The sequence below is a fragment of the Halichoeres trimaculatus genome, unplaced genomic scaffold (assembly GCF_033239565.1).
Source record: "Halichoeres trimaculatus isolate MK-OKI-2021-1 unplaced genomic scaffold, fHalTri1.1 fHalTri1_scaffold_1, whole genome shotgun sequence".
NCBI classification, from domain to species: Eukaryota; Metazoa; Chordata; class Actinopteri; order Labriformes; family Labridae; genus Halichoeres; species Halichoeres trimaculatus.
In genome coordinates this window covers 13,200,836-13,226,703 of record NW_027437179.1, presented here as the reverse complement: position 1 = coordinate 13,226,703, position 25,868 = coordinate 13,200,836, and the positions used below count along the sequence as shown (strand labels likewise).

Here is a 25,868-nt window from a genome sequence, read left to right as displayed (position 1 = left end):
TTGCAATCGGACTCTGAGGCTGATAGTTAGCTTGCTGAGGACACCAAACAACGACAGACAGCTATTTGCTTTGCTTCAAAAGTAGTTGCCAGATTTCTAAGGTGAAGTCACAGATTTCAGCTTCTGAGGCCTGTATATCTTATAAGCCTATGGCATGGATTAGCTACTTGCAAGGCATGCTATAGGCTTACAAGTCTGGTTTCATCAGGGTATGCTAGCAAAGAAAGACTAGCACATACAGGCTACTTAATAACTAAATAAGCTACCTTGTTGCCTGAAACTCTATGAAGAGGCTTGCTACAGGCTGACTCCAGGTCGGATTTTATCAGGCTCAGCCAGCAAGGAACTGAAAGGACTACTTTCTAGGCTGGAAATTTGTTTCTGTAGCTTACAGCTAGCACATACTGGCTAGTTAGCACCTAAATTAGTGACTTGGCTAGCTGGAGACACCCTGCAGAGGCTGCCAAGGTAAGTAATGATGTTGATCAGCTAATAGTCACATTGGATATCGAAATCCAAGCTAAAAACCAGGATGCAGAGGCTAGCAATTCACTAAATAAAAATACAAAAAAACAATCACACAACAATAACAACAACAACAAAAACTAAGAATTCTGTTTATTTGAATCATTTGCAGGGCTCATGGGTCGATTTGTAGTGGAAAAACACCTGCAAGAGGCAACATCTACGCTCAAACTTCTGGAGGTGCCTTTCCAGGACAACAGCCTAGGAGAGAAAGGAAGGGAAGGCTTCAAGGAAGCTAAAAAAACCCTGACGCCGAGGCTAGCAATTCACTAAATTAGCAACTGTACCAGCAACACCTAAGCTCCTGAGGCCTGTATCAAGCTGGAAAAGGTAGTAACCCACTAGATTAGCCTGGCCAGACTTGGCATGCACCCCTTTTAACAGCTAGCACACTGAAGCTAGCAAGAATCTAAACTGCCTACCTTATTCTCTAGAGGTAAGTTGTCAGCCTTACAAAGGATTTGTTGAACTATATTTTGACTTCTGTTGCTAGTTGGTAAAATGCGCTAGCTTATCTTTGGAACCTGGTTATTAGCAGGCAGAAGCTAGCGGGCCTCCTTGGTTGCTGGTTTTGACCTGGAAAGACTGGTAACCAGCAGCACCCCAAGGCTGGGATGAGGAGTCTTTGTCTTCATCTTGACAAATCCTTATATAAAGCTTTTCCTGCTCCTTGACGAGGATAGGTTGTTATTTATGTTTGTGTGAATCTTCCTGTATCCTTTCCTTTTTAATGCAGAGTTGTTGAAGCTCACGTTCCCATGAGTCACACCACAGAAAGACTCTTCCTATGTGTTTGGCAGTGTGATGAATAGACGCTCTTACAGCTTTTATCAAAGGTAAGCGGGCCATCACACACTTACACACACACACGGATATATATGGTAAAGGTTTGGTTGGCTGTGAGTGATGGAGACCGTGGCCTGATCACACAGAACAGAACATTGGTGGGGGAGGTGTCTGACACAGGAAAAACCCTCCGAGGACATCTCTCTCCGTCTCTCTTTCTCATAACTCTGCGAGAAGCCATTTGGAGGAGGAAAAGACATTTTGGCCCCGCAGCGTGTTGACCACAATTGATCGATGACCGGGCCTTGATTGTGGGTCGGTCTGAGAGGTTTTGTACTTGGAGGGATTGGCTGGGAAGTCGGCCACAGTATGATGCGGGCACTGCTGCTGTTACACATGTACCAGTGAGGGCTGATGCCAAATCCTGCCTTGCGTTGTTATCCATTGTGTCCAGTTAAAAGTTTCTGCAGTCACTGCTGGCTTATGTAAAAAAAAGATTAATGCTGCTGTGAGAGATATTCATATTTATCCTCTGTCTAGCCCATCTGCAACTCTCTGTCACTGCTTTGTAAAAAGCAGCCACTTGATGGCATGAACAGCAGTAAATTAAGTAGCACTCAATGGCACTCACATAGCTAAAAATGCTTGATATGGTGCTTGTATCTTTTTGTATAGCTATTATTGGTGCCCCTCTAGATATTTTGTAGTGACATCATTCTGCTCTTGGACATCTTAACCTTGACCAGTAAAAAAAAAACGACACAGGTAAGTGTGCAGAGAGGGGAGGAATAAGAGCATTCAGATTGTAAGTTAGTGTCACTTCTTGTTTTAGTGGGGAGATTTTTAAACCTACGCAAAGAGCTGAGTTCAGAATTAAAAATCTGAGCTACAGAGGGCGATTTCACAGATTTATTACTGGATGAAAAAATATACACATGTATTAACAACTGATATAGATCAAAAGCCTATATGCACAGTGGCATGTGAAAAAAACAAAGTTAAATTTTAAAATGACTAATACTGCATCTGTACTCAACAGAAATGCTACAAAGAAACATTTTGTTCTTTAAAAATATGGCTTTTGTCTTTGCACTTTGGAGGATTACAGTAATTTTCAAGAGAGGAAAAAACTTGATCTTCTCTTTTAAACTGTTTAATCATTTAAAAGTACTGGGCTGGATTTGACTTCTATTTTCAAAATCTAAAATGAAATAACTTGGCTTATCATAAATTTAAATACATGCAGTTCAAAGCAATCAATAATCTCTAAATATTCCTCGACAACTAAAAAACTAGACCTGTACTGTAATGACTGAGCTAAACAGGGCCATACCATCTTAACTCCATGTTAACTACTGTTTTAAACTAATATCTACATGTAAGGACAGGAGCTTCTTAACTTTTTAACCCTCGAAATAGCGAAAAGTAGTTAAAAAAAGGCCTGAGCACTTAATTCAGTCCATTATTAGATTGTGAAATGTAGAAAACAGATCAAACATTTTCTTTTTTAAATGGTTTAATAAACAACTTTACAACTATTTTTGGGTTAATTTTTTGATAATGATGGATGAAATTGTTCAAACTGTGAACCCTTTTGATTTTGGAAGGCAATTTATGACCCCCCCCAAGCCCCTACTCCCACTTTGGGAACCACTGCATTAGGGAATGAATCATAACTGAATTTGACAACAAATCAACAGGACATTCATTTTCATATTAATTTCTTTATTTAAAAACCATCTAACCTGGGAAGCCTCATTGCAATAAGAAATCTCCAAAAGAGTGGACTGGTCACTTAAACAAAGTTACAAACATACAGCACAAAATAGTGACAAACACAGGCCAGAGTCTCTGGGGCCATTTACACGACAACAGTTTTAGGGTGAAACGCAAAAGTTTTGTTGTGTTTGGGCCTCGTCTTTATACGGAAACAGCGTTTTAGCCGACCTAAAACGCAAACTTTTGAAAACGGCCTCCAGAGTGTGATTTTTCTGAAACGCTGCCAACATTGTTGCCATACAAAGAGTAAGCCGTTTTCAGTGGAAACGCTGTGCATGTACTGCTGAATCAGCTGACTGTCTTTATACAAAATGTGCATCTGTTGCTCCTCTTCTGCACTAAGCTTTTACCGAAACAACAGATGATCTGCTCAACTCTACTTCGGTGGAGATCTCCCAAAAGCGGCGTCTTGACAGGACAGTTATAGCACCACCTACAGGCCTGGCATGCTTATTACAGCACTTTCAGTCTCTCAGTGTTTCTGTGTAAACCCTTTTTTTTTTAACTGCTTTTTTGCTGAAACGCCATGCAAACGGGGCCTCAGTTGTATCTTTTTGGAACGCCTCCATTTACTGTTAAACGCATTAAAAGAGAGCAGCTTCTGCAGACCCAAATCCTCCTGCAGCCAACTCCAACATGAAGGAGCAATGCACCTAAAACTGTTTTCCTTGTTTTAAGATGCATTCTAGGAGCAGACAATAAAAAACAGTTTGTAGCCTGCAGCATTTTAATGGAGTTACATCTATAAGGAGAAGGAAAGGTAGGGATTACCTTATAAACAAAGACATACCAGTAATTTAATCTGCAGATAGACAATACTGGCCAGCTAATCCATGCATACCTGGAGCAGTGATGAGTTAGGTAAGTTTATTTTTTTGTAGCAAAAGAAAAATAATGGCATTTTTTAAAAATCTGCTAAAAATAAATCTCTTAAGTCTGCTTCTCATTCAGGATCTTGTGTTTTTATCAAACGGTACAAACTCAATCAGAATGCCCTGAGTCATAATAACAGCCGACAGGTTTAGAGACTCTGTTTTTAACCTTGTAGAGATCATGAGCTCTGTTTTTTATCAGGCTTACTGATCAGTTTCAACTCATGAAAAGTTTCTTACAGAGAAAAGTCTCCCGTAAGTTACAAAGAACAAATAACAGTTTCATGGGCTAAAGAGAGCTAAATGGATATAATAATTTGGATTTTTTTTAACCACCTAACAGAGGCAGGTCTTAAAAAAAGGGAACATAATATGATTTGTTACTGATTGGTAAAGATGATGTTATACTAAGCAACAGCTCTGCATTAGACAGGATTGAAGAAACACCTAATATGTTTGCCAATAATCTTTATCTTAGTATGTTTACCTGGTGTCTGACTGATCCCATTAAACAGAACACAATAGAAAAGGATCAATCACCCTTTATAACCGCAGTGCATTATTCTGTACAGACACAGCTGGCTAAAGAGGGCGTCTTTGAGGCTTTACGACCGCACTCACAAGAACACGTAATGCTCACTGATGCAGTGATGCATCACTTCTCATAAGCCGTATAAATGTAATGTGCCATTAATTTGAGTGCAAGCTATCGTGAAGTTAAACATTCATTATTGGCGACGTTACTCGACATGTTGCCTAAGATCAATAAACATGACTTGTGCTGCGTCTCTGCTTATTTTTGGCTCCATTAAAGATAGTGCAGCATGACCTGCATAATTAATGCTGATGTATTATTAATTTATTTATTGCACTTAGCTGACTCGACTAACTTGTTACTTCAACATCAGCACTTAAAAAATACTTTACAAAGCAAACAGCCCTATTTGTGGAGTAACTCTTCAATCTTTAGAGTAATTGTAGTAAATTTCATAAACAGTCCCTCTAATGGATTTTATTATCAGACACGACTACACGTCGCTCATGGTAACTTTATGTTTCCGATTATGCCAATAACGCACTCTTGAAATGTCAATATGCCCTAACAGGATTTTATGTTGTAGTCCTTGCTGCTCATGACTCACACTGGAAACCTCTTCTGATGTCCACACAGACAGTTATTCACGATTTGTAAAGATGCAATTTTTGCTTCTGCTTTCAAGCTATTTATCCCTTTGACAGCCGTTTCCTTCCAGACTGAAGTGCACAAGAATAATCTCAAAGAAGACAAAAAGAGGGTAAGCTGTAGAGGTTTGTTTTGTGCCAAAGGAAGCTTATACTGTAGGAGCAGTATGAAGGAACATATCTGTGGTTTAGGACTTTTCCAGACTACGGCTGACATTGAAAGGGATAGCTGACCCTTGCTTTTCCACACCAAAAATAAAAAAAATCAATAACTTGAGCTTGACTTTGACCTATGATGACTTTGACCTATGATGACTTTGACCTATGATCTGTTTTAAAAGTAACAGGCTAAAAATCTGGCTGTCTCACACAGAATCAATGAAAGCTCTGTCCAGTACAGGCTAGGAGCAGCTGAAAGAGTTGTGAATAAATCCAGGATGCTTTTTTGGCAGGCTTTGCATCAATGTTGACCTGGAGCTGAGTTGTGACCTGACACCAAATTCACACATGAACTAAACTCCTGATAGCTCATTACATTTCCGAAATAGATTTCACAGTTAACTTCAGACTGACAGATGTCCCCCTAAATCAACTACCCAGATTTCTTCCTCTTCGCCTTCTTGTAAAATTTCTGCAAAATATCAAAGTGAGCCCATGTGTGGACACAACAATGGTTTGCAACTGATTTGTAACTTTTAGTGCAGGCTGTTCAATATCTTGATGTTAATTTATCAAAAGACCTCTTTATAACCTGCATCATCATAAAGATGTGCACACATGTTGGCAACTAATGCAGCGTTATGTTTCATTCATCCAAATGAGATAGTGCTCTTTTAACTTTGACTTAAAACTGTAAGCAGCTTAAAAATGATTGATTGCTCTGAGGTCAGTTGTCTGAAACAACACCATACCATGTAGTGTGGTTCTATTGAATTCTGTCTGTAACACGGCAACTTGTAACTAGGGGGTTAAAGGGATAGTTCAGTTTTTTTGAAGTGGGGTTGTATGAGCTCTATGTGAACACTAAGGACATTAGATACAGTAGAAAGTTGTCTCCTCTCCCTCATTAAGACACAAACTGTAATCAATGGTGACGAGGAAATAGGCGCTAACAGGGACAGACCGTACCAAATTCAAAGGCTATTTTCTCTGCCTACAAGAACTAAAATCAAAAAGTAATACCACAGTTTAAGAGTACGCTACATAAAATATTTTTTAAGTGCATTAAGTCTTCGGAAATATAAACATTTATCTGGACCTAACTAACTGGTCATGTATCCTTCCGCGCAGCGCTAGTGCGCGCCATCCCTCCTCCTCCTTTCAGCTGTAGGGAATGTAAACAAGCTGTGCTTCGAGCGCCGGTTTTAGCCTCGTGTAAGTTTGATCAAGTATCGTAATTCTTTTGTTTGTACTCTAAGGATTGTGAGGCAGCGTGGGAAATTCAAAACAAGTGACTATGGCAGCGACAAAGAAGTTTCATTCACTTTGGAACCAAAAGGATACCTGTATGAACCGGAGTACACAGAAGAGGAGCTGCTACAGATGGCGACTGAGTCACAGCTCAGATATTTACACCACTGAGTATTTCTGACTCTATCTTGATGTCCAGTGTCCGTGGATGTTTTCTCTGTATTCCTTTCAGTCGCCATCTGTAGCAGCTCCTCTTCTGTGTGCTCCGGTTCATACAGGTATCCTTTTGGTTCCAAAGTGAAAGGAACTTCATCGTCACTGTCATAGTCACTCATTTTGAATTTCCTACGCTGCCTCACAATCTTTAGAGTACAAACAAAATAATTACGATACTTGATTAAACTTACAAGAGGCTACAACCAGCGCCTGAAGCACAGCTTGTTTACATTCCCTACAGCTGAAAGGAGGAGGAGGGACGGAGCGCACTAGAGCTGCGCAGAAGGATACATGACCAGTTAGTTACGTCCGGTTAATTGTTTATATTTCCGAAGACTTAATGCACTTAAAAATATTTTATCTAGCATACTCTTAAACTGTGGTATTACTTATTGATTTTAGTTCTTGTAGGCAGAGAAAATAGCCTTTGAATTTGGTACCGTCTCTCCCTGTTAGCGTCTATTTCCTCGTCACCATCGATTACAGTTTGTGTCTTCCTGAGGGAGAGGAGACAACTTTCTACTGTATCTAATGTCCTTAGTGGTAACATAGAGCTCATACAACCCCACTTAAAAAAAAACTGAACTATCCCTTTAAGACTGATCGTGCTAACTGGTGACGTGTCAGTGATTAGCAGTGATAAGTGATCAATGTGTCCTGAAAGTGAATGTGTCTTGGTTTATTTTTCTTCATAATGTAAAAATAAGCCTATCAGATATTTCTTGAATGAAAAACTAAGGATATCTTTGAGCAGTGCACTGCTGACAGTCGCCAGTTAACAGGGTCACTCTTTACACTGAAACATTAGCAATTTCTCTGCCTGTGAGCTGTAAAATTTGATTTTTATATCCAACCTCAGTTGACCAGTTTGTCTGAAAATAAGTAATTTTAACAAAATTGTGTAGCTCAACAAAAAAATTGGCTCTAGGCCAAGGTTATGACCAAAATTAGCACTCAATATGGAGTAATATGGAGAAAGATTTAATTGTGAAACAGATTTCCTCTGCATGTCATTAACATCTGGCAAAGTAAATTTTTGAGTAAAACTGTAACTTTTGGAGATGAACCTCTTTGCACATTCCCAGAAACCATTATACTCTGCAGTACCTCCACTGCCATAATGTGAGTGCAGCCATAACTGTTATCAGAGATAAACAAATAAAGATGGCGAGGCATTAAAACGTGCATTTACATGGTTTGTACCCCTGTTTCTACTGTATTAGTTATCAAGCTAGCTACCACTGGTAGAGAGAAAACATTATTTGAAAAAGGAAAGCTCAGTTAGCAACAACAAGTTTAGCTAGATGAAGAAAGGTGGAAAATCTGGCTTTGATAGTTTGTTGTTGGTGTTTATTTTAGTTTTAGCATTGCTAACCTAACTTTTCCTCTCTCGATTAGTGTTTCAAGCTAACCAAACAGCAATCACATATGCGCTGAAACACAGCATGAAAATGACATCAGGCTGTTGATTGCTTCAGAAAACAAGACAGGAATACTGTATATTTGTGGACTGCAATCCTCCTTCCCTTCAGTGTTTTTTTTAACAACTGTCCTTTCTCCACCTCCTCTTCTGCATCCCCTCTACCAGCCTTATAGATCTGCTTACAGCAAGCATGTCCCACTGCATCGCTCAAGGACACACGGCACGAGCATGCAGCACGCGGTGCCAGAACATCCGATGCTCGTGTTCATGCGTGTGTGTGTGTGTGTGTGTGTGTGTGTGTGTGTGTGTGTGTGTGTACATCTTTTCTCATTGACCATATGGAGGTGTGTAGGAGGGAGGAGGTAGGCCAATCCTGCTAGGACAGTTGACACTGCACAGATGCTAGGCCACACACAAACACTTACAAATACCCAGAGAAACAGGGCCACACTCTCCCATTTGCATGTGTACAATACACATACTCAGTCACACACAGTCACACACTACACAGAGTGTGGTGTTGTGAGAGTGGTAATGAGGCAGGAGTGGGAGGACGGCTGGTGTGCCTCCCACTGCCTTATGCTAGGGGGGTTACCCTGCTCGCTGGTGAAATGACAGAGCGCTAGCCTCGACCACACACATGCACACACACACACAGGCGCACACACAGAGAGGGCGATTGCTGTCCTCTGGGCATATGAGAAACACTGAACATGCCTAATTTATTAACACTAAGATAAGTCACCATCCAGGAATAATGTGAGAATATGGGGCGAGTTCAGGGAGAGAAAAAGGGCACTTTAATGAGCCTTTGTGGATCAGTGGGAGGCAACTGTTTCCTTTATTATTTTTACATCATGAACAATTTGATTCAATGATAAGAAAAATTTTAAACAGCTTAACATCAAGCTGCATCATCTGGATGTAATGAATCTATTATGGAAGTGTTGAAAACTGTAGTCTCTTAAGTGTCCACTAGAGGCTGGCCCTAGAACCCTTAAAGCCACATACACACTCATTCAAAAAGCCAATGTTTGGTTATGATAGCTTTCTTTTTTTTGCAAACCCTCTCCAAAGTTTTGACATTACTTATAAGTTTTGAAGATATTTGGGTGATGAGTTGACATTGTTGCTGTAGTAAGAAGGGAAAGGCCTGTCTCAGCTCAGCCTCTCCACCTCAGGCAAGGTTGACCTAGCTAGTGAGTACTAGTGATTGGAGTTTAGTTAAAAACGTGATGTTAACTTTATGACACAAAGAGAGAGGCTGTAGGGATTTTTTCATTTACAGAGTGTATGTCAAAGAGGTTTAAAAAAGGACCTGAGTATCTGCAGAGAATCCTGTGTCATATATCACAACATACACTGTAGATACTGTAAGATTGTTTTTTTTTCTTTTTAGATATTCTGCTTTTAATTTTCTTTTTTTGGGGGGGGATCACTGTTTGTACAACTGTTCTCAGTTTTGGGTGTGTTTCTCAAAGCAGACTTAAATTACATGAAAAAGGGCACAATTACAAATCCCTCCACAACAGAGTAGAAGCACCATTTATGGATGCTACATCTACTGGATCCCTAATTTGACACTTAAATCTAGGACAATAGTTGGTCTGAAGCCACATATCCATACACACAACCCACCTGTGCAGTATCCCTATTGACTAACATGAATGTGGATGTTTGGATGTTTCTGACATTTCAAATTTGTTTTGGTTTTAAACTTATCCTACTTCAATATTATCTGTAGTATTTTTGACTATGACCCTGATGAAATTCACAAGCTGAAACATGTTGGTCCAGATTAAAGCTGCTCTCTTTACAACTAGTGTTACTGAAGTTTTGGCCTTGTAAGTAAGGCTAAGTCATTAATTTGAATATAAAGACTGCGATTTATAGACTTCAGAACTCTGCATCAGAAAGCAATGGGTGATGTCACAGAGACTACAGACAGTCTATGGCTGTGTCCGAAATGGCACACTAAAGTACTACTACTAAGTGTGACGTCAAAAATAGTATGTAATGTGTTCACATTAAATAGTATGAAAAGATTGTGTGCACGAGAATTACCCAGATGTATACTATATCGGTAAAAATTGTAAGTATGGGAGGTGGGCATACTAGTCGCACTAACAGCGCCATAATGCATTGCGAGCCCCAAGAAGCAACTAAAATGGACTTAGCTCTACAGGGAAACCTAAACGTAAGTACATAGAAATAAAGTGCCTGAGGCGACGGATGGATCGTCTTCGGTGTCTGAGAGCAGTAAACATTTTTTTATTTTTTGAAGAGTGATGAATTCGTCTTGAGACCGGTGTTAGCTAAAAGTCAGCCATTAGCAAACTTCCCATTTTCAAAATAAAAGCATCTTTTATTATCTCCTTTAAGTTCTTTAACACTTTTGTAAATTGGGCTCTTGTTTTGGAGCGGACCGGAAGTTTCTTCGATAGCATATTGGCGCTCTTTACAGAATGTCCGAAATGTCGAAATTAAATTTGTATCCGTGCATTTTGTGGCCCAAATGACCACATTTTGGTTTTCTACATGATGACTTTCTCGCCTAAAATGTTCTTAAAACTTTCAAATATGGCGAATCAACTGAGATATTTGATAGCCTGGTGTGCTTCCATAGACTTATGTGTGCTTCCAATTTTTATCGTCGGAGGTTTTGAAATGCATCATGGGAAACTGAGTAGTATACTACAGTGTAAACGGTTGGCACTCTTATCATACTTATAGTATGTAGTATACAGTATATACACAACTACCATGTAGTATGTAGTATGTTAGTATGCCATTTCGGACACAGCCTATGCCTGAGCTATGGCTATGATACTTCACCACAAAATGTGTATAAGAAGTAGAAGTGATTCTTGGTTTTAGAAGTGAGGCCAAAAAATTAGTCTACAAGCTGCATATTTTTTGAAGGCCAGCAGTGGCAGTTGCATGAAACATGATTTGCTGCATCATAATAAAAATGCACATTTTGACTGTAGAAGGAGCATGTAGTGCCATTCACCCTATGGAAAAGTTAGAGTTCTTTAAACACTAAATTCAAGCAGCATAAAAATGTGTTGTTTGTCTGTGGTCAATTGTCAGAAACTAAACTGTTGCAACAGAGGGGAAAAAGAAAGAAAAATCAACCATTTGGAAAACGAGCTTAAAAACCCCTAAAAACCTGAGAATAAAAACACAGGCTTTTATATTTCCAGCATTAAAGGGTTAAAGAAATAATGACATGGTTTGGAGAAAACACACAGAGAGAAAATATTTTTAAGTTGTATGATTGAAATTGGTAATAAAATGTGTAAATGTGTGTCAAATAAAAGGCTGTAAGCAAGCAAGTTTTCAACCTGAATTTAAGAGTTTCAGGACTTTCAGCAGACTCGACATTTTTTGGTCTTGTTCCAAAAACTGAAAGCTGCTGCTCCATGTTTGGTTCCTCTGGGTAAAGAAAGCAGATCCGTACCAGACAACCTACGCGGTCTGGATGGTTTGTACCATCGGAGGAGTTCACCGATTTATTCTGACCCGTCATCATCTAGAGCTCTGCAAAACTTATGCTTTAAAGTTCTCTTTATAAAATCTGCTTCTCTTTTGTTCTAGGATGTAGTGATGGGAGAGAAACAAGGAGAAGGAAGTAGGGATAACATGATGGTGGAGAATGGGAATCGGACCCAATTCTGCCATTGTGGCTTTAACTGTTGAGACAAACCAGCATTTCCATCTTGATGCTGTATAGTGCTCTTCAGTAAATTCATTCACATCTACAGAAATGACCAAATCTCCAGCGTTTGGCTCCTGTTGGATTCCATCCCAACACTCCACTCATGCTCCCTCTCATTGCCTGGTATCATCGTATTGGTGCTTCTACTCACATGAGCTGCCTGGTCGACAGCCCATCCAGGCCCAAAGTTAGGATTACAAAAAGGGGAGAAAAAGGAACTCAAGCTCATTCAAAGAAGATTTGATTTGGTTTTTAAAATGCTGATTTTTGCACCATTAAAACAATAGCACACACACACTTGTGTTTCTATTTCAATTGTGATGATTTGTCTTGAAATAAAGTTAGATTATTCAAGGCAGGGTCTGCAAAAATTTTCTTCACTTGTTGGTTAATACAACATTCAGACCCGGCTTCTCCTTGACTCAGTGCCAGCGACTGCCCCCACCCACAGCCTCCGTCCATAGCTATGTGAACAGGCTTATCTGTCACTTGAGGACTGGGCGCAGTGTGATTGGCTGATGTAACCATGCTAACTCTACTTCCAGAAACGTCCTGACACAACCAAAACATCTACACACAGGCTGAGGAAGCGGTTGAGGAAGACACAGACACTGACACACATGTATGGAGGCCTGTGGAAGACAATTGAGCAGGATTATTCTTGTAAAAGTTGGCATTTCATTTTCTTAGATAAATCCTGCTGACTCCACCTTAAATGTTTGAATTTTGGACAGACCTTTATGGCTGTACTTAAGTTCTTATTGCTACCAACTTTGGTTATAGATAGATCATGGTATTTAAATTTCAAATAGATGTAGACCTATTTAGGGAGTCTCATAGAAAAGGGAAATTCTTGTAAATGCAAATTCTTTAGCAAGGGCTTCAAAATAAAAGTCCTAAATGTTGATGGAGTCATTTAAGCAGGGTCCATTTTCAAGGTTCATTTTTTCTTTGGACTGAGATTAGTAGTTTTTCATTGCTGCAAACTACTCAAACCATGAAGATGAGTGAACGTGCCATGAAACATACCAACAGTAATCAAAACACATGGAACGTAAAAATAATAATTTTGAAAACTCAAAGTCATTGCTTTCTTACCTTTAGATGTTTCTGTGCCATATGGCCCGCTGCCACTGTCAGTCAGGTCAGGCATCCAGGCGTCTTTCACAGCTGACTTGAAGACGTGACGGTTGTCCAAACTCTGGATGGGTCTGAAGTTGCTTCGCAGATACTCCACTGACTTGACGTGGTCCTGCTGCTCCGTGGTGAAGATGGAGTAAAAAGCCTCCAACTGGTGAGGAAGAGGAAAAGAAGAGTTAGTGTGAAGGCAGAACTGTCATTTGATGGTACGTTTGAGTTCAGTGGTATTTACATCTTCTACACAGCAGGAGCCGTTCTGCAAGATACACAACATGAGAGGCAGACATTAGAAGTGAAATACACGATGAGATACAATGAAAATTTAATGATCCCCATGAGGAAACTGGGTCAGTGCTGCAGCAAAGGCTTCATACAATAACACTGAAGTCAAAGGGGAATATTTTAAATGCTTGAATAATAATCACCACTTTTAGAGAATGTATTCTATAGTTATACCCATGCATCAGTGAGACAAATCACAAGGATAAGTTTTAACAACACCCCCAGCATCAAGTATTTAAACTTGTTTTTATCATAAAATAATAATTTGAATGTGAAGGAAAACACTGTTATTCTTTTCTTGCTCCAACTTTAATGAAAATATTGATATTTTCATATCTGCAGCTAAAGACTGGGGCTATAAACAAGACACGATAGGTTTAGCTTGGCGTAGGAACTAAAGCCTGCAATTGAGAAGGATTTGTTGCAAGCACACTTTAATAAAAGTAAGTATATTACAAGTACTCAGGCAGAGAATGAAATCAAGTTTCAAAGTGGTCTCAAAAACAAAAAGAAGAATACTAAAAGCTAACAATCTACCCCCTTAAAAATTAATAACATCTTTGGAAAACATCACATTTCCAGTCTTTGAATAAAACAACAAGATCACAGGAAAGAGGAAAAGTCAGCTTCCTGATTCAGCCCTGCGGGTTTACTTGAAAAACATGAACTTTCAGTGAGTGCTGGCACTTGTGGCCTGCGTCTCTGAAGTGCAGTCCTGGGAGATAATTGCAGTTTTGGAGTCCTAATTGCATATTCATGTTCTGTCGTAGAGTCTGTCAGACTGTGGCCACAAAAACACTCCAAAAGGTGCTACAAATGAAGTGTGTGAGTTGGCAAAGTACTTGAGATAGTCGGTTTTTATATGAACACATTGAATTGAAAAGATTGAATTAATGTTGTGGCATTATTTGCATAAAACAGCATACGTTTGATGTTTTGAAGCCAGAGCAGACCTGCACATCAGTCGTCTGGATCCAGTGCACGTCATTGCCAAAATAATATCCCCTGGCAATGAATGAGGGATCAAAAGTGTTCAAAGTGACACTGGTTGATTTAATGGCAAACTGTGGCAAAGAGCTGCTTGAAAGTTCTGCCTCAGAGCTTTTCTCAAACTGAAAAGGGCGGTGGCTGTATGATGGCTGTACCACCCATACCATCAGCTCTCATACTGACCACATGACGGCTGTGTGAGTTTATGATGTCACACCTTGTTTTCGAGAAGTTCTGCTCAAAAGAAAGTTGGTAACAAACCACAATAAAAAATCTCCTGGCTCTATCAACACCACACTGCAAAAACTGAAATCTTATCAAGTGTTTTTGTCTTGTTTTTAGTAGATAATTCCTTTTAAGACTCAATATGAGCCACATTCACCTCATCAGTCCAGAAAAATGTCTTGTTTCAAGTTATTTAAGACAAAAATAAGGTCTGAATTTCTTGTCACCAGTAAAAAAAATCTGTCAATGAAACAAGAGGAAAAGTTACTTGTATTAAGACATTATTCTAGTCTTAAGGAAAGTTTCAAGCAATTTTCACTTGTTCCATTGGCAGAATTTTTTTTACTGGTTACAAGCAATTCAAACCTAATTTTTGTACTCTGATAAATTGAAACAAGACATTTTTCTGGATTGATAAGTTGAATGTGGCTCATATTGAGTAGAACAAGACAATTTTTACTGAAAACAAGACAAAAACACTTGATACGATTTCAGTTTTTTGCAGTGCAGTAAGATTAGTTGTATTCAGCACAGAGAGATGTGTCTCATGATCTACTAAAAAATACAACTGAGGTGAAATTTGATCCACAAGTTAAACTTCCCAAGCTCATAACAACCCATGGTGACGCTGATGAAGCCACTGTTCATTTCAATCACATAAGCAATCATGGAGCTTTAGCCTTTACAGTACACATATGTGTCTAAACATTATGACCACTGACAGGTTGAAGTGCAGAACATTGAATATCTCTTTGTAATGCAGCCTGTCAGTCAGTGGACAGGTTGTGTTTGGTGGCAAGTAAGCATTTTGTTCTTGACGTCTCTTGGGGTTGAGTTGAGTTGGAAGCAGGAAAAATTGGCAAGTGTGGGGATTTGAAAGGGGCAATGTCTCTTGTGTAGTGTTCCTGGTCTGCAGAGGTCAGTACCTACCAAAAGTGGTCCGAGGAGGAAAAACAATTTAGGATGTGACATGGTTTACTGATATGTGTGAGGAATAACACCCAACCTGTACGGTCCTCTCCAAGAGCAAAGCTTAAGCTGAGTCTGATACACTGTGCGTCACAGTCTGATGTGTAGGGCTGCATAGCCCAGACCTAGATCATATTACAACAGGTTGTTGTAATGTTATGACTTCATGGTGTATACTACTGTTTTCCTTACATGCATGATCATCATCTATAAGAGAGAAAGCTCTGAGGAAAAATTGCTGCTAGATTGGTCTGATTTTCTGTTTCAGCTTTGAGCTGCTTGCTTCTTCACAAAAAAATACCTCCCCACATTTAAAAAGGCGCCTAAGTGAATCATATACACTAAAAGATATGGAACAATGTTTCATTAATTGAGTGACACCAAGCTCATGCAACGTCTTATTCTAGGTCTTTATCTTTATGACCTTTTTCTCTCTGACTGCACATGACTGTTAATGTAAAAGAACGTATCATTTCAAACCCATTTTCCAAACACTTCACCAATACACTATCCCACAGGTGTGTATGTTCAAGTGTTTAATGCACAGTTTAGTGTCTCAAATATCCTTTGACAACCCAGGAAAAAAAGTGGAGAGAAGCTTTGCAGGGACCCTGGTATATCCTATTTAGGTTACGCAGCCAATGAGGTGATCCCTCGAGCCGGTGGCCTGGGGTCAAATCCAACCAGTGGCTCTTTTCCTGCATGTCACTCCCCACTCTAACCCTTATTCCTGCTCTATCCACAGTTCTGTCTTTTAAAATAAAGGCACTAAAAGCTCCAAAAAAGAAGCTCTTTAGGAAAAACATGCTTCACAAGTAGTACAGCACAACAGTAGAGGTGCCACTGTATCACAGGTTTTCTCACGGTTTTGGTCACAATCACAGGTTGAAAGAAAATGCTGGTGTAACTTTGCAGTAACTTAAGTTTATCACAAAGCTGCAATCGAACCAGTCAGCAAGTGACCAGTTGTTGATGGTGCAGTTATAAACTTTTCACCACTTGCATCGCAGATTGAAAAAAAAATCAAAGATGAGTGAATTAAGATAAAAGGTTAGCTTTTGTCAGTAAGCTAATAAACATTAACACATCAGACCTTTAGAGTCACTTTTATGTTCCTTTATTGCAGCAGTATGTTGACTGGTGTAACCGACACAGTGTGATTGTCCCTGAAGTTGTCTTAATCAGAGTTTAGCTGCCCTGCTATCAAGCTGTGAACATGTTGCTCTACTACGGCTTGATGTTGAAGTTGGCCCTGTCCGGCATGTTACCATTTGTCAAACACGTGCTGGGTGGCAAGACGTGCGACCAGACATGGATTTGCTCTCTGTGATTGAAGTGTCATCGTTCTGTCTGTGTTGGCAGATGGAGACTCTGTACAATGTGTTTGGAAGCAAACAGCTTGTGTGCATGGGTGTGCTGGAGAGGAGGGAGGGCAGTGTGACGAGTCAGATTTAGTTTGATGAAGGTAAATCTCAGTCTCAGAGAAGAGATGTCAGAGGATGGAAAATTCATCCATCACATTTGGACCTCACCATAAATTTAAAAGGGACGTCCATCGAGCAGCAGTTGGGCTTAATCACTACCTTGGCAATTATTGTGATAGAAGCTGATTATGATAAACATACCCTTAAGACAGAGGAAATCAAAGACTAGACGTGAATTGCCTTTAAATAAGATTTCTAATGTGCTGAGGATGGACAGCTCTGCAGGAATCTTTCCAAGAAGATGAAAGTTCATTGTTTTATCAATCCATACCATTTGTTTCCTGATCTGACCAAATAGATTCTGGGTCACACCAAATGTAGAATGATTTCACTAACATCTTAGGAAGGAAGATGCTAGAACAACATTATGAGATGCAAAAGGGTAAAAAATTTATGATGGAGGAGTAGGGCCACGTTAAAGAAAGTTAATTGAAAAAAATAATCACATAAAAATACAAGAAAATGAGTCATGATATACAAAAAACTTACAATTTGAGAGAATAAAGTCATAAATTAACATTTCATTCGAACAGGAGCTGGCTCGGCATAGGGACTTGTTAGAGCCAGAAACCTAACAACGGCCTGAGACGAAACTACGACCCAAATGTAATAACTTTTTGTCAAAAATGAAATTACTTTTTACATTTTTTAATTAAATGTGGGGCTTTTTATCCAAAATGTGACTCTTGTTACATTTTTTAAAATAAATTTCAGGCTCAGCACTTGAATTACATTATCTACATTACTACATTTCTGGCTTTATTACATTTCTTTATGACATCTTGAGTCGTTGTTATGTTTCGGGCCAATGCAAGTTCCCCAGCGCTGAGGGCAGCTTCTTTTGAGGAAAATACGTTGGTAGCTCAAAGACCAACTTTCACTTTGCTGATGAGTTACTGATCAGGGAACAGTTTTCTAACCCTACCAGAGTTCTTAACAAAGCCCCAATTTCTTAGCTACCTTTTCAGGGTCCTTAAGGACATCAGCATAACTTTGTCACTAGTATATTCACATCTATTTATGATTTATCTCTTTCATTTATTACTTTTTTCCTCATATATTTATCAGATTCGTGGATAATCTTGTAAATTTATGACTTAATTCTCATAGATTAATGAAATTCATTCATTCATTCATTCATTTTCTTAACTGCTTATCCTGTTCAGGGTTGCGGATGTTGGAGCCTATCCCAGCTGTCATTAGGCGAGAGGCAGGGTACACCCTGGACTGGTCGCCAGCCAATCACAGGGCTGACACATAGAGAGAGACAACCATTCACTCACACACTCACACCTACGGACAATTTAGGCTGCGTTTACACAATGGCAAAAACAGTCAAATGCGATAGCATTTTGTTACGTTTTGGCTTTGCGTTTGGATGAGACTGCTTTGCGTTTTGTTCAAAAATGAAAACTTTTGAAAACGCTCTCCAGAGTAGAGAGTTTTCAAAACGCTCCTCCATCCAGCCTTGTATTGACACAGAGCAGAGCGTTTCAGGATGAAACACTGGCGTCACCGCTTGCACGCTTGTTTCAGGTGAAGGTTGCGTGCGCAGCCACAGCTTCCAGTTAAGTCATTCCGGTCCAGTTGGTGGCGGTAATGCGCCTCAAGGTTGGATTGCCAACTGTCTTACACAATGAAACAACAGAAAAAGAAGGAACAACCACAACAATGATGGCTGATATCTGAGTGGCATATATACACACATATGTCCACATTGCCAACTACTGGCCTGGCATGGCAACTACATCATTGTGACATGTCTTCTTGGAGTCGCATGAATGCAGATCGTTTTCACCCCGTCTTCAAGTAAACACGGGTGGCTTTTGGAAACGCAAAGGAAGAATCTTTGCGGGAGACTTCGTGTAAACGTGGCCTTAGAGTGTTCAATTAACCTGGTGAGCATGTTTTTGGACTGTGGGAGGAAGCTGGAGGACCTGGAGAGAACCCACGCGTGCACGGGGAGAACATGCAAACTTCACGCAGAAAGGCCCACCGGCCAAGCTGGGAATCGAACCGGTGACCTTCTTGCTGCGAGGCTGCGCTACCCATTGCGCCATAAATCCCATAAATTACTTTTTTTTTTCTTTTTTTAACGTGGCTCCAATCCTCCTTTGTAGAAATACCATGACGAAGAGGTAGTAGTTTGTTGGCTTGCAGTAAGAACATTTTGACACAAAACATCCAACTTGAACTCAAAACCAGTTTATGCACACTCATATTGAAATTAAACATGTTCTTGGTGGGTTTTTTTTCTCAAAGAAATGTCACCTGGTGTCAGATACTGTGCATTTCATGTTAATTTCATGTAAAGTTTGAACTAGACAAAGCATTCAAACTAGAATTGTTGTAGTTAGCATGTTCTGTTTTCCCCTTTGGTACAGCACTGTTTAACGTTGCTGCTGCTGCTGTGATGGAGAAAAACAACAGTGCTGTGCTTTTGATTGACAGGTATCTAAAATCAAGCAGACAAGTATCTGAAAACGATCAATTTGAAGCCTGAATGTCATGCTTTTCTGCTTCAACATGCCGTCATTTTAATTCAGTCAGACAGCTAAAGTATTGGTTAAACTTTGATAGCGCAGCAATCTAAACTCAAACCTCCTCACTTCTTGCAGATTTATTTCACGTGGAATCATTTTTGGAGTGATGAGATAATATCTAAATCTCAGAGTCAGAGTCTCAGGTAGATGCTAAGGGGTGCTGAAAGTATGAGCATGAGCAAAAATGCATTGCTGACAAAGCTCAGATCCCACTTAAACTAACCACATAATGAGCCTGGTATGCTTGTTAGGGGATTTTGAGAATAATACATGCTAACTGCTAAACCAGTACAACTCAGGCTGCCTGTGTGACCTAGCTTGCAGGCTATGCTTCTTTTGTTAAAAACTGTTTTTGTAGACAGAAAAGAAGAAGAAAAGAAATATTAATGATTTTCTACCGCTGGATTAACTCACAGAGCCACACTTTCATGCACAGATGTATTGGAAGTTTTACTCCGTCTGAACCAAATGTGATTGGAGTGTGAGCAGCAGGAGTTCAGACATGCCACCAGAATAACACATGATTCATGAATAAACCAGAAATATACTCGCTCTCTTTAGTCCCCAACTTTTTACGAGGGAATAATAGAAGCAGATGAGGAGGACCGATGGTGTGGGTGCTGCTGCCAAGCAAATGTAAAACTGCTATAAAGCTTCAGCCGGCCAGCTTTGATGAGCAGGCCCCGAGGTGACGCTGAGATAATGAAAGTCCATCCTGAGCTTTGAGTGTAATAATTAATACGGGAAAGCCAAAGGCTGCAACCACGGTTTGCCGAGCGGTGGTGAACTTTAAGGGTTCAGGCTGGACAAAGACTGAAGATGAAGGTAAGTGCTCAATAAAAGAACAAACACGGATCCACGAACAGCTCTTTACCCTCCTCTGTGTGGGAGTTGCTTTGCTATGAACTTCTAATTTAGTTTTGCCGTTCAGACCTTTTCCTCCTCTCTCCCACTTCAGGTTGTAGGTTACACGTCCCATTACGCCTTTGTCAAGCTTTAAGGGTGGGCAGGAATTTGTTGTTGCTTTCAATTGGAGTGGGTGGAGAGGACAAAGGTTGAGTTTTGGTTCCTGGGATCCACTGCAGCTACAACACTGAAGCGTTTATGCCTAAAGCAATATTCTATTAGGTTTCCTCAGGCTTTGGGCCCACGGAAAGACACGTTTAAGTTATTCCACAGCTGTTTAAGATAAATCACTGCGATAAAATGTTTCTGATACAGCTCTTAAAGACTTCAGTATTGAGATGGAACACAAATTGAGATACATTGATCTTCTAAAGGCCAAATCTATAAACACTGTGCACAGGAAACATTGAATGTAACACAAAGTTTGATTCAGTCCCTGTTTACCTGAATTATTATCAGTATTTTTGATAAACCTTACAGCAGGTATTGGTTTTTACTATGTTGATTCCTGCTAGACCTGGCTAAAATTTTTTTGCATGTGGGTTTTACATTGCAACATCTTGCTAAAAGGTAGAGTCTGCAGGAATTTCCTAAAACAATAGATCGTCAACTTTTGCAGGATCAATCCTGCTCAGTCATATCCTACAAGCCTCTATACAAGGGTGTTTTGGTTGTGTCCAGATGTTTCTGGGAAGAGAGTAAGCGATCCTGAGCGGCTACAATAGTTGACGCAACGTGGAACAAGAAAAACACAACCAAAGTAAACAAAAACACTAAACAGATAAAGCTTTTCCCAAAAAGAGGTGAGTGAAAGTTGGCTCAACTTTCACTCGCTTTCAGGCACTGGAGAGCAGCACAGGACAAAGAGCGATGGAAGTCGGCTCTCTGCTAACCAGGTATGTGTCAAATACCGGTGATTAGCTTGTGCTAACATACGAAGTCAGGTGCACAGCCCCTGAGTCCCTCCCACCTAGAAACATGATGCTGCAGGTGGTTGCTGGGCTAGTGAATGTGTTCACGTAGCTATGGGTGTGTGCTGCCGCTGGCACTGAGCCAAGGAGGAGGAGCCCAGTTTGAATATTTGTGAGAATTGGAAAAATTCCTGCAGACCCTGACTTTAATGTTGAATTGCAAATGTTATCACGTGTTGCCTTAAATGGAGAAGAAAACAACTTTCAAAAAAATAATGTTTAATTGAGGTTTTAGTGCATTTCTTACAGTCAGGAATTCTTAACTTTCATGCACATGGAACATATTTGTCAGTCACTGAAGCTCAAACGTTTAACCTGAAGAAGGTTATTAGCTGCACTTGCATGCAATGACCTGTTTGAAGAAGAATAAATCACAGTCACTGTACCACCAATTGAGGCCAGTATGTTGTTACAGTGGTGTGTTCTGCCTGCTTTTGCTCTCCACACAAACTGTTTGTCCTGCAATCACAAAAGTCTGCTGTTAGATGATTTATTAGAACTGCTGGAACAACAAATAGAAACAGATTATTTCCCCTGCTGACATTAAAGCAGCTTTAAGGTAAAAAAAAAAGTGACCCATGTAGTAAACAAGCTCCAAAATGTTAGCCACACCAAAATATTCTCTTCCAGATGTGGACTCATCAGTGCCTATACAGTGAGTACCATTAGATGTGAGTGTGTGAGTGTGTGTGTGTGTATGTGTGTGCATGTGTGTGTGAATAGAGACTATTCCTGGCCTGCCTTCAGCCTGTGTTTCTCCTCACAGAGTGGACTGCAGTAAGCACCAGGCAGAGAGCCTCTGGCCATTTCTCCACTTCTTGATCACATGCAGACTGAACTCACATTAACACCACAGCACAGTCTCACATCAGGCCTGCTCTGACCTCAGCATCAGCCTCCAGTTGGAGCTGAAATCACTGTAAAATTTAAGACTTAAATCTCAGTCGTGGCAGAAATAATCGAAGCGAGTTTCCTCTGTTGGTATCGGCAGCTTGTATTTGTTGCTACGGGGAACAACAGGATCTTTCAGAGAAACAGGGACACCGTGTTTTTTCTACATAAAGAATTAGCACTGCCTCAAGCTGCAGCTGTTTTTTTGCATTACAGGAAATAAATAAGACTTGTTCGAGCCACATTTGGATTTCTTTACATTTTTATTTTTTAATTTATGTATTTTGTTGCTTTGGGCAAGGCTTATAGGCAACACAACAGGATCAGACGAAACGGTCTGAAATGAAAGTTCTTCTTGTGTTTCTTTCTGTACTGACACCAGTGTTTAGGATGCAGCTCTCTTATCAGATGACAAAATGTACAAAGTGCATCTCATACACTGAATTATACATTTTTTTCTCCTACATTTCTACCTATTTTTCTCCACAGTTACCCAAAACTTATTATTATTATTATTTTTTTAAATGAAGACTCAGCACCATACTCCACCAGGCTCAGGTTTTGGCTTGGAGTTGAATCAGTGACCGCAGATACAAAGATGACAGCCTCTACATGGGGCGCACACCTTTAACTACCCAGCAAAACAAATCCCCTAAATTTTACCAATTTATGTTTGGATCCGAAAACAACTCCAACATTTGAACAAATCCTCCTCCTACATAAGATGTCTGGCCAAGCTTTGGCTCCAATAAAGACTCTATATTTCCATGTTTGTGAAATGCAAATTAAATCTCCAAATCAGTGCAGACTGAGGAGGTATTTTACATCCTGACAATACTTAATCTTTTGAAAGACCTCAAGGAGAAAAAGAAACCCATATGGCTGCTTCTTCTCTGCTTTCTGGAAATGTTGGCACACTTGGATATGATGCCAGATGGGAATTTACAAAAAAAAAAAAAAAACTCCCACATGTCCCACTTGGAAAAGCTACTTGGAGGCGGATCGCGACAGAATCTCCCAGTTAGCAGCACATATATCTGCTGAATATGATGGGAGACAAGTATAGCAAAAGCCATCATAGGTCGTTAACTTTGGAAGCACGGTTTCCCTCTTTTGCATTCACACAAACACCCAAAAGTCAGGCTCACAAACACAACAGTGGCAAATCCATGCGTCTGTTTGCGAGGGAGAAGTGTGTGGTGAGTTGTTGTATAAGAGCTTGAGCATTGATCTGGGCTAAAAGCAGGCCCTAAGCAACGGCTATCACTCCCGCTGACCTACTTCAACTTTCATCCAAAACAAAAGACTCGAACAAAGAGGAGTAAGAATCAAAATACAAAGAGGCAGAGACTGACAATGACTACAGCCACCATCTGTGTTAATTCCCCTCCCAACCTCCTCTTTTCATCTTTCTCCATCATGTTTTCTCAGGAGAGTGGCACAGCTAAAAAAGGGGGGGAAACAAAAGGACTTCAAAAGAGGCTTTTAAGCATGTTGAGAAAGACTGACTAATGGTCAGGAATCAACATCCAGAGAAAAGGAAGGATGAGCGATGCCCCAGTCGCTCGCTTCCTTGTTGACTCTTTGTTTATTAATTGCCCGTTTCATATTGTGTTGATTTTTGCATCATTTCCCATGAGCCATTGTGCCGACTTTCCTTTCTTGTGCCCTTTTTTTTCCATTTTTTATTTTTTTTATTTTTTACAAAAGTAAAGTAAAAAAAAGAATCAGAACAACACAGAGAATTATTCATTACGGCTGTAATCTGCAGAGCTAATATGACTCATCCAACAGCAGGCGTGCTGGTTTAGAGCAGAGCTCTCATGTTATCTGGGGTTTTAACGGTTTACCTGTTCCCACAGATTTGTCTATCAGGCAGCGCTCTCTCTCAGGCAGCAGCAGGTGTCGGCCCGAAAACAGAGGTTGTTGAAGCCCAAAGGATGATCCAAAAAACCGAAAGTCTCTTAATGTCTGTCAGTCTGTTAAACCAGACGTCTTCATATCAGTTTGTGGTGGCTGTGTTAAACTCTGCTTGTCCTGTGATTTCTCAAGGCTGTTTCTACCGGTTTGGTTGGCAGACACTCATGGACTTCACTCCTCTGAGTTACTTCTTCATAAGTTTTTCTTTTTGGATCATTTTGAATAAAAAAGCCTGGGTAGGTAGATAAATATTCTGGGTGTAAAAAAAAGAAAAACCCTTTTAAGTCTCTTAGCAAGTCAGGCCTGACCTTCACTACTCTGAAAATCTGATTCAATAGAGTCCTGTTAGCTTTTCCTTATTACTTCAAATTAACACAAAGCGCCCAGCCTTTCTTAGAGGACTTTTTTTCATGTTCCTCTCTGTCTCTGTTATTATAGCCAAAAAAAAAAAAAAAGAAAAAGAAAAAAAAAGAGTAAGACAAGAAAGAAAATGCCACAACTTTTCAAGAGTATATAAAAGAACATTTCTTCGTCAAATACCAAGAGAAAGATGATTTTCTTTTGACCGTAAGATGAATTTAATCGGAGAGGGTTTTGAAAGACAAGGAATCATACATGATTAAATAGCTAATGAGTAAGTTAATGTAAAACACGTGCATCCAACCGGCCAATCATGTGAAAGCACAGGACAACAATAAATCTGACTACAGCCACACATGGCTTCACACCCGTCTGTGTCAGTCAAAGAGGATTCAAACTGATTAAAAGGGATTAGCTTGTTTAATTTTACAAGCTTCTATGGATTGTTGCACTAGTCTGGAGCACTGTGTTAAAGAGCCAGTTTCACAATCTCTGTATTTACATGATGAGTTTGAGGAGCAAAATAATCCTCTGCCCTAGTGCTACCCCATCTACATCCAGCGACTGCAGACCAGCTTTCTGACAGTTTACACAGGAGCGCTGCCAAATTATGGACTCCATGAAAACATTTGATCCCAAAACTTCTCATCATAAAAAGGCACCAACACCAAAAACACAACCCCATGTGGACGTGGATGCAATATTCTGCAGGCAGTGGCAGTTACTGTTTAACTTTTTGCTAAAAAATGTGCTGAATGTTATTTTCAAAGTCAAACATCTTTTAATCTTTTGACTTTTAAAGCTAATGTTTGGAAGTTAGTAAGTAGGACTAAAATGTACATCAGGCTCTCTGGTTAAAATGACTTTTTTCATTTTCATCGATAAAAACAAGACAACGGACGACTGAAATCAGAAAATAATCAAATGTTGGAGTAAAATCTAAACTTTAAGACTTGACACTTTCTTGTAAACGAACTCACAGAAATAACATCTAAGGGTATAAAAGTGAAGGTATGTGTTCCTAACTGTCACAGTAGGGGTTTTATGAATGCGTACATCATGAACATGTGAGTGCTCTCCTAGTCCAGTCCAGGTCTAATGAGTAGTCAGGCTAGGATGAGAGCAGGGATTAATTAGTATTTATGATAGTTAAATCATCTGGAAAACCCAAACATGTCTGACTCTTTATTTCAAGTGGACTGAGTCTGTGTTTAATGACTGCTATCTTTCCCTTCAGGCTTAGTAATGAGCATGCTTTTAAGGTTATGTTTGA

General features: G+C 39.8%; 1 protein-coding gene across 2 annotated transcripts in view; it reads right to left on the bottom strand.

Moving 5' to 3' along the window:
* Positions 1-25,868, bottom strand: part of LOC141787971 (receptor-type tyrosine-protein phosphatase gamma-like) — a 613,454-nt gene that overhangs the window by 81,898 nt on the left and 505,688 nt on the right. For both annotated transcript variants that reach the window (XM_074666742.1, XM_074666750.1), the window contains one exon: positions 13,013-13,205. In XM_074666742.1, coding sequence (XP_074522843.1) covers positions 13,013-13,205 — 193 coding nt within the window. The remainder of the gene's footprint in view (positions 1-13,012; positions 13,206-25,868) is intronic.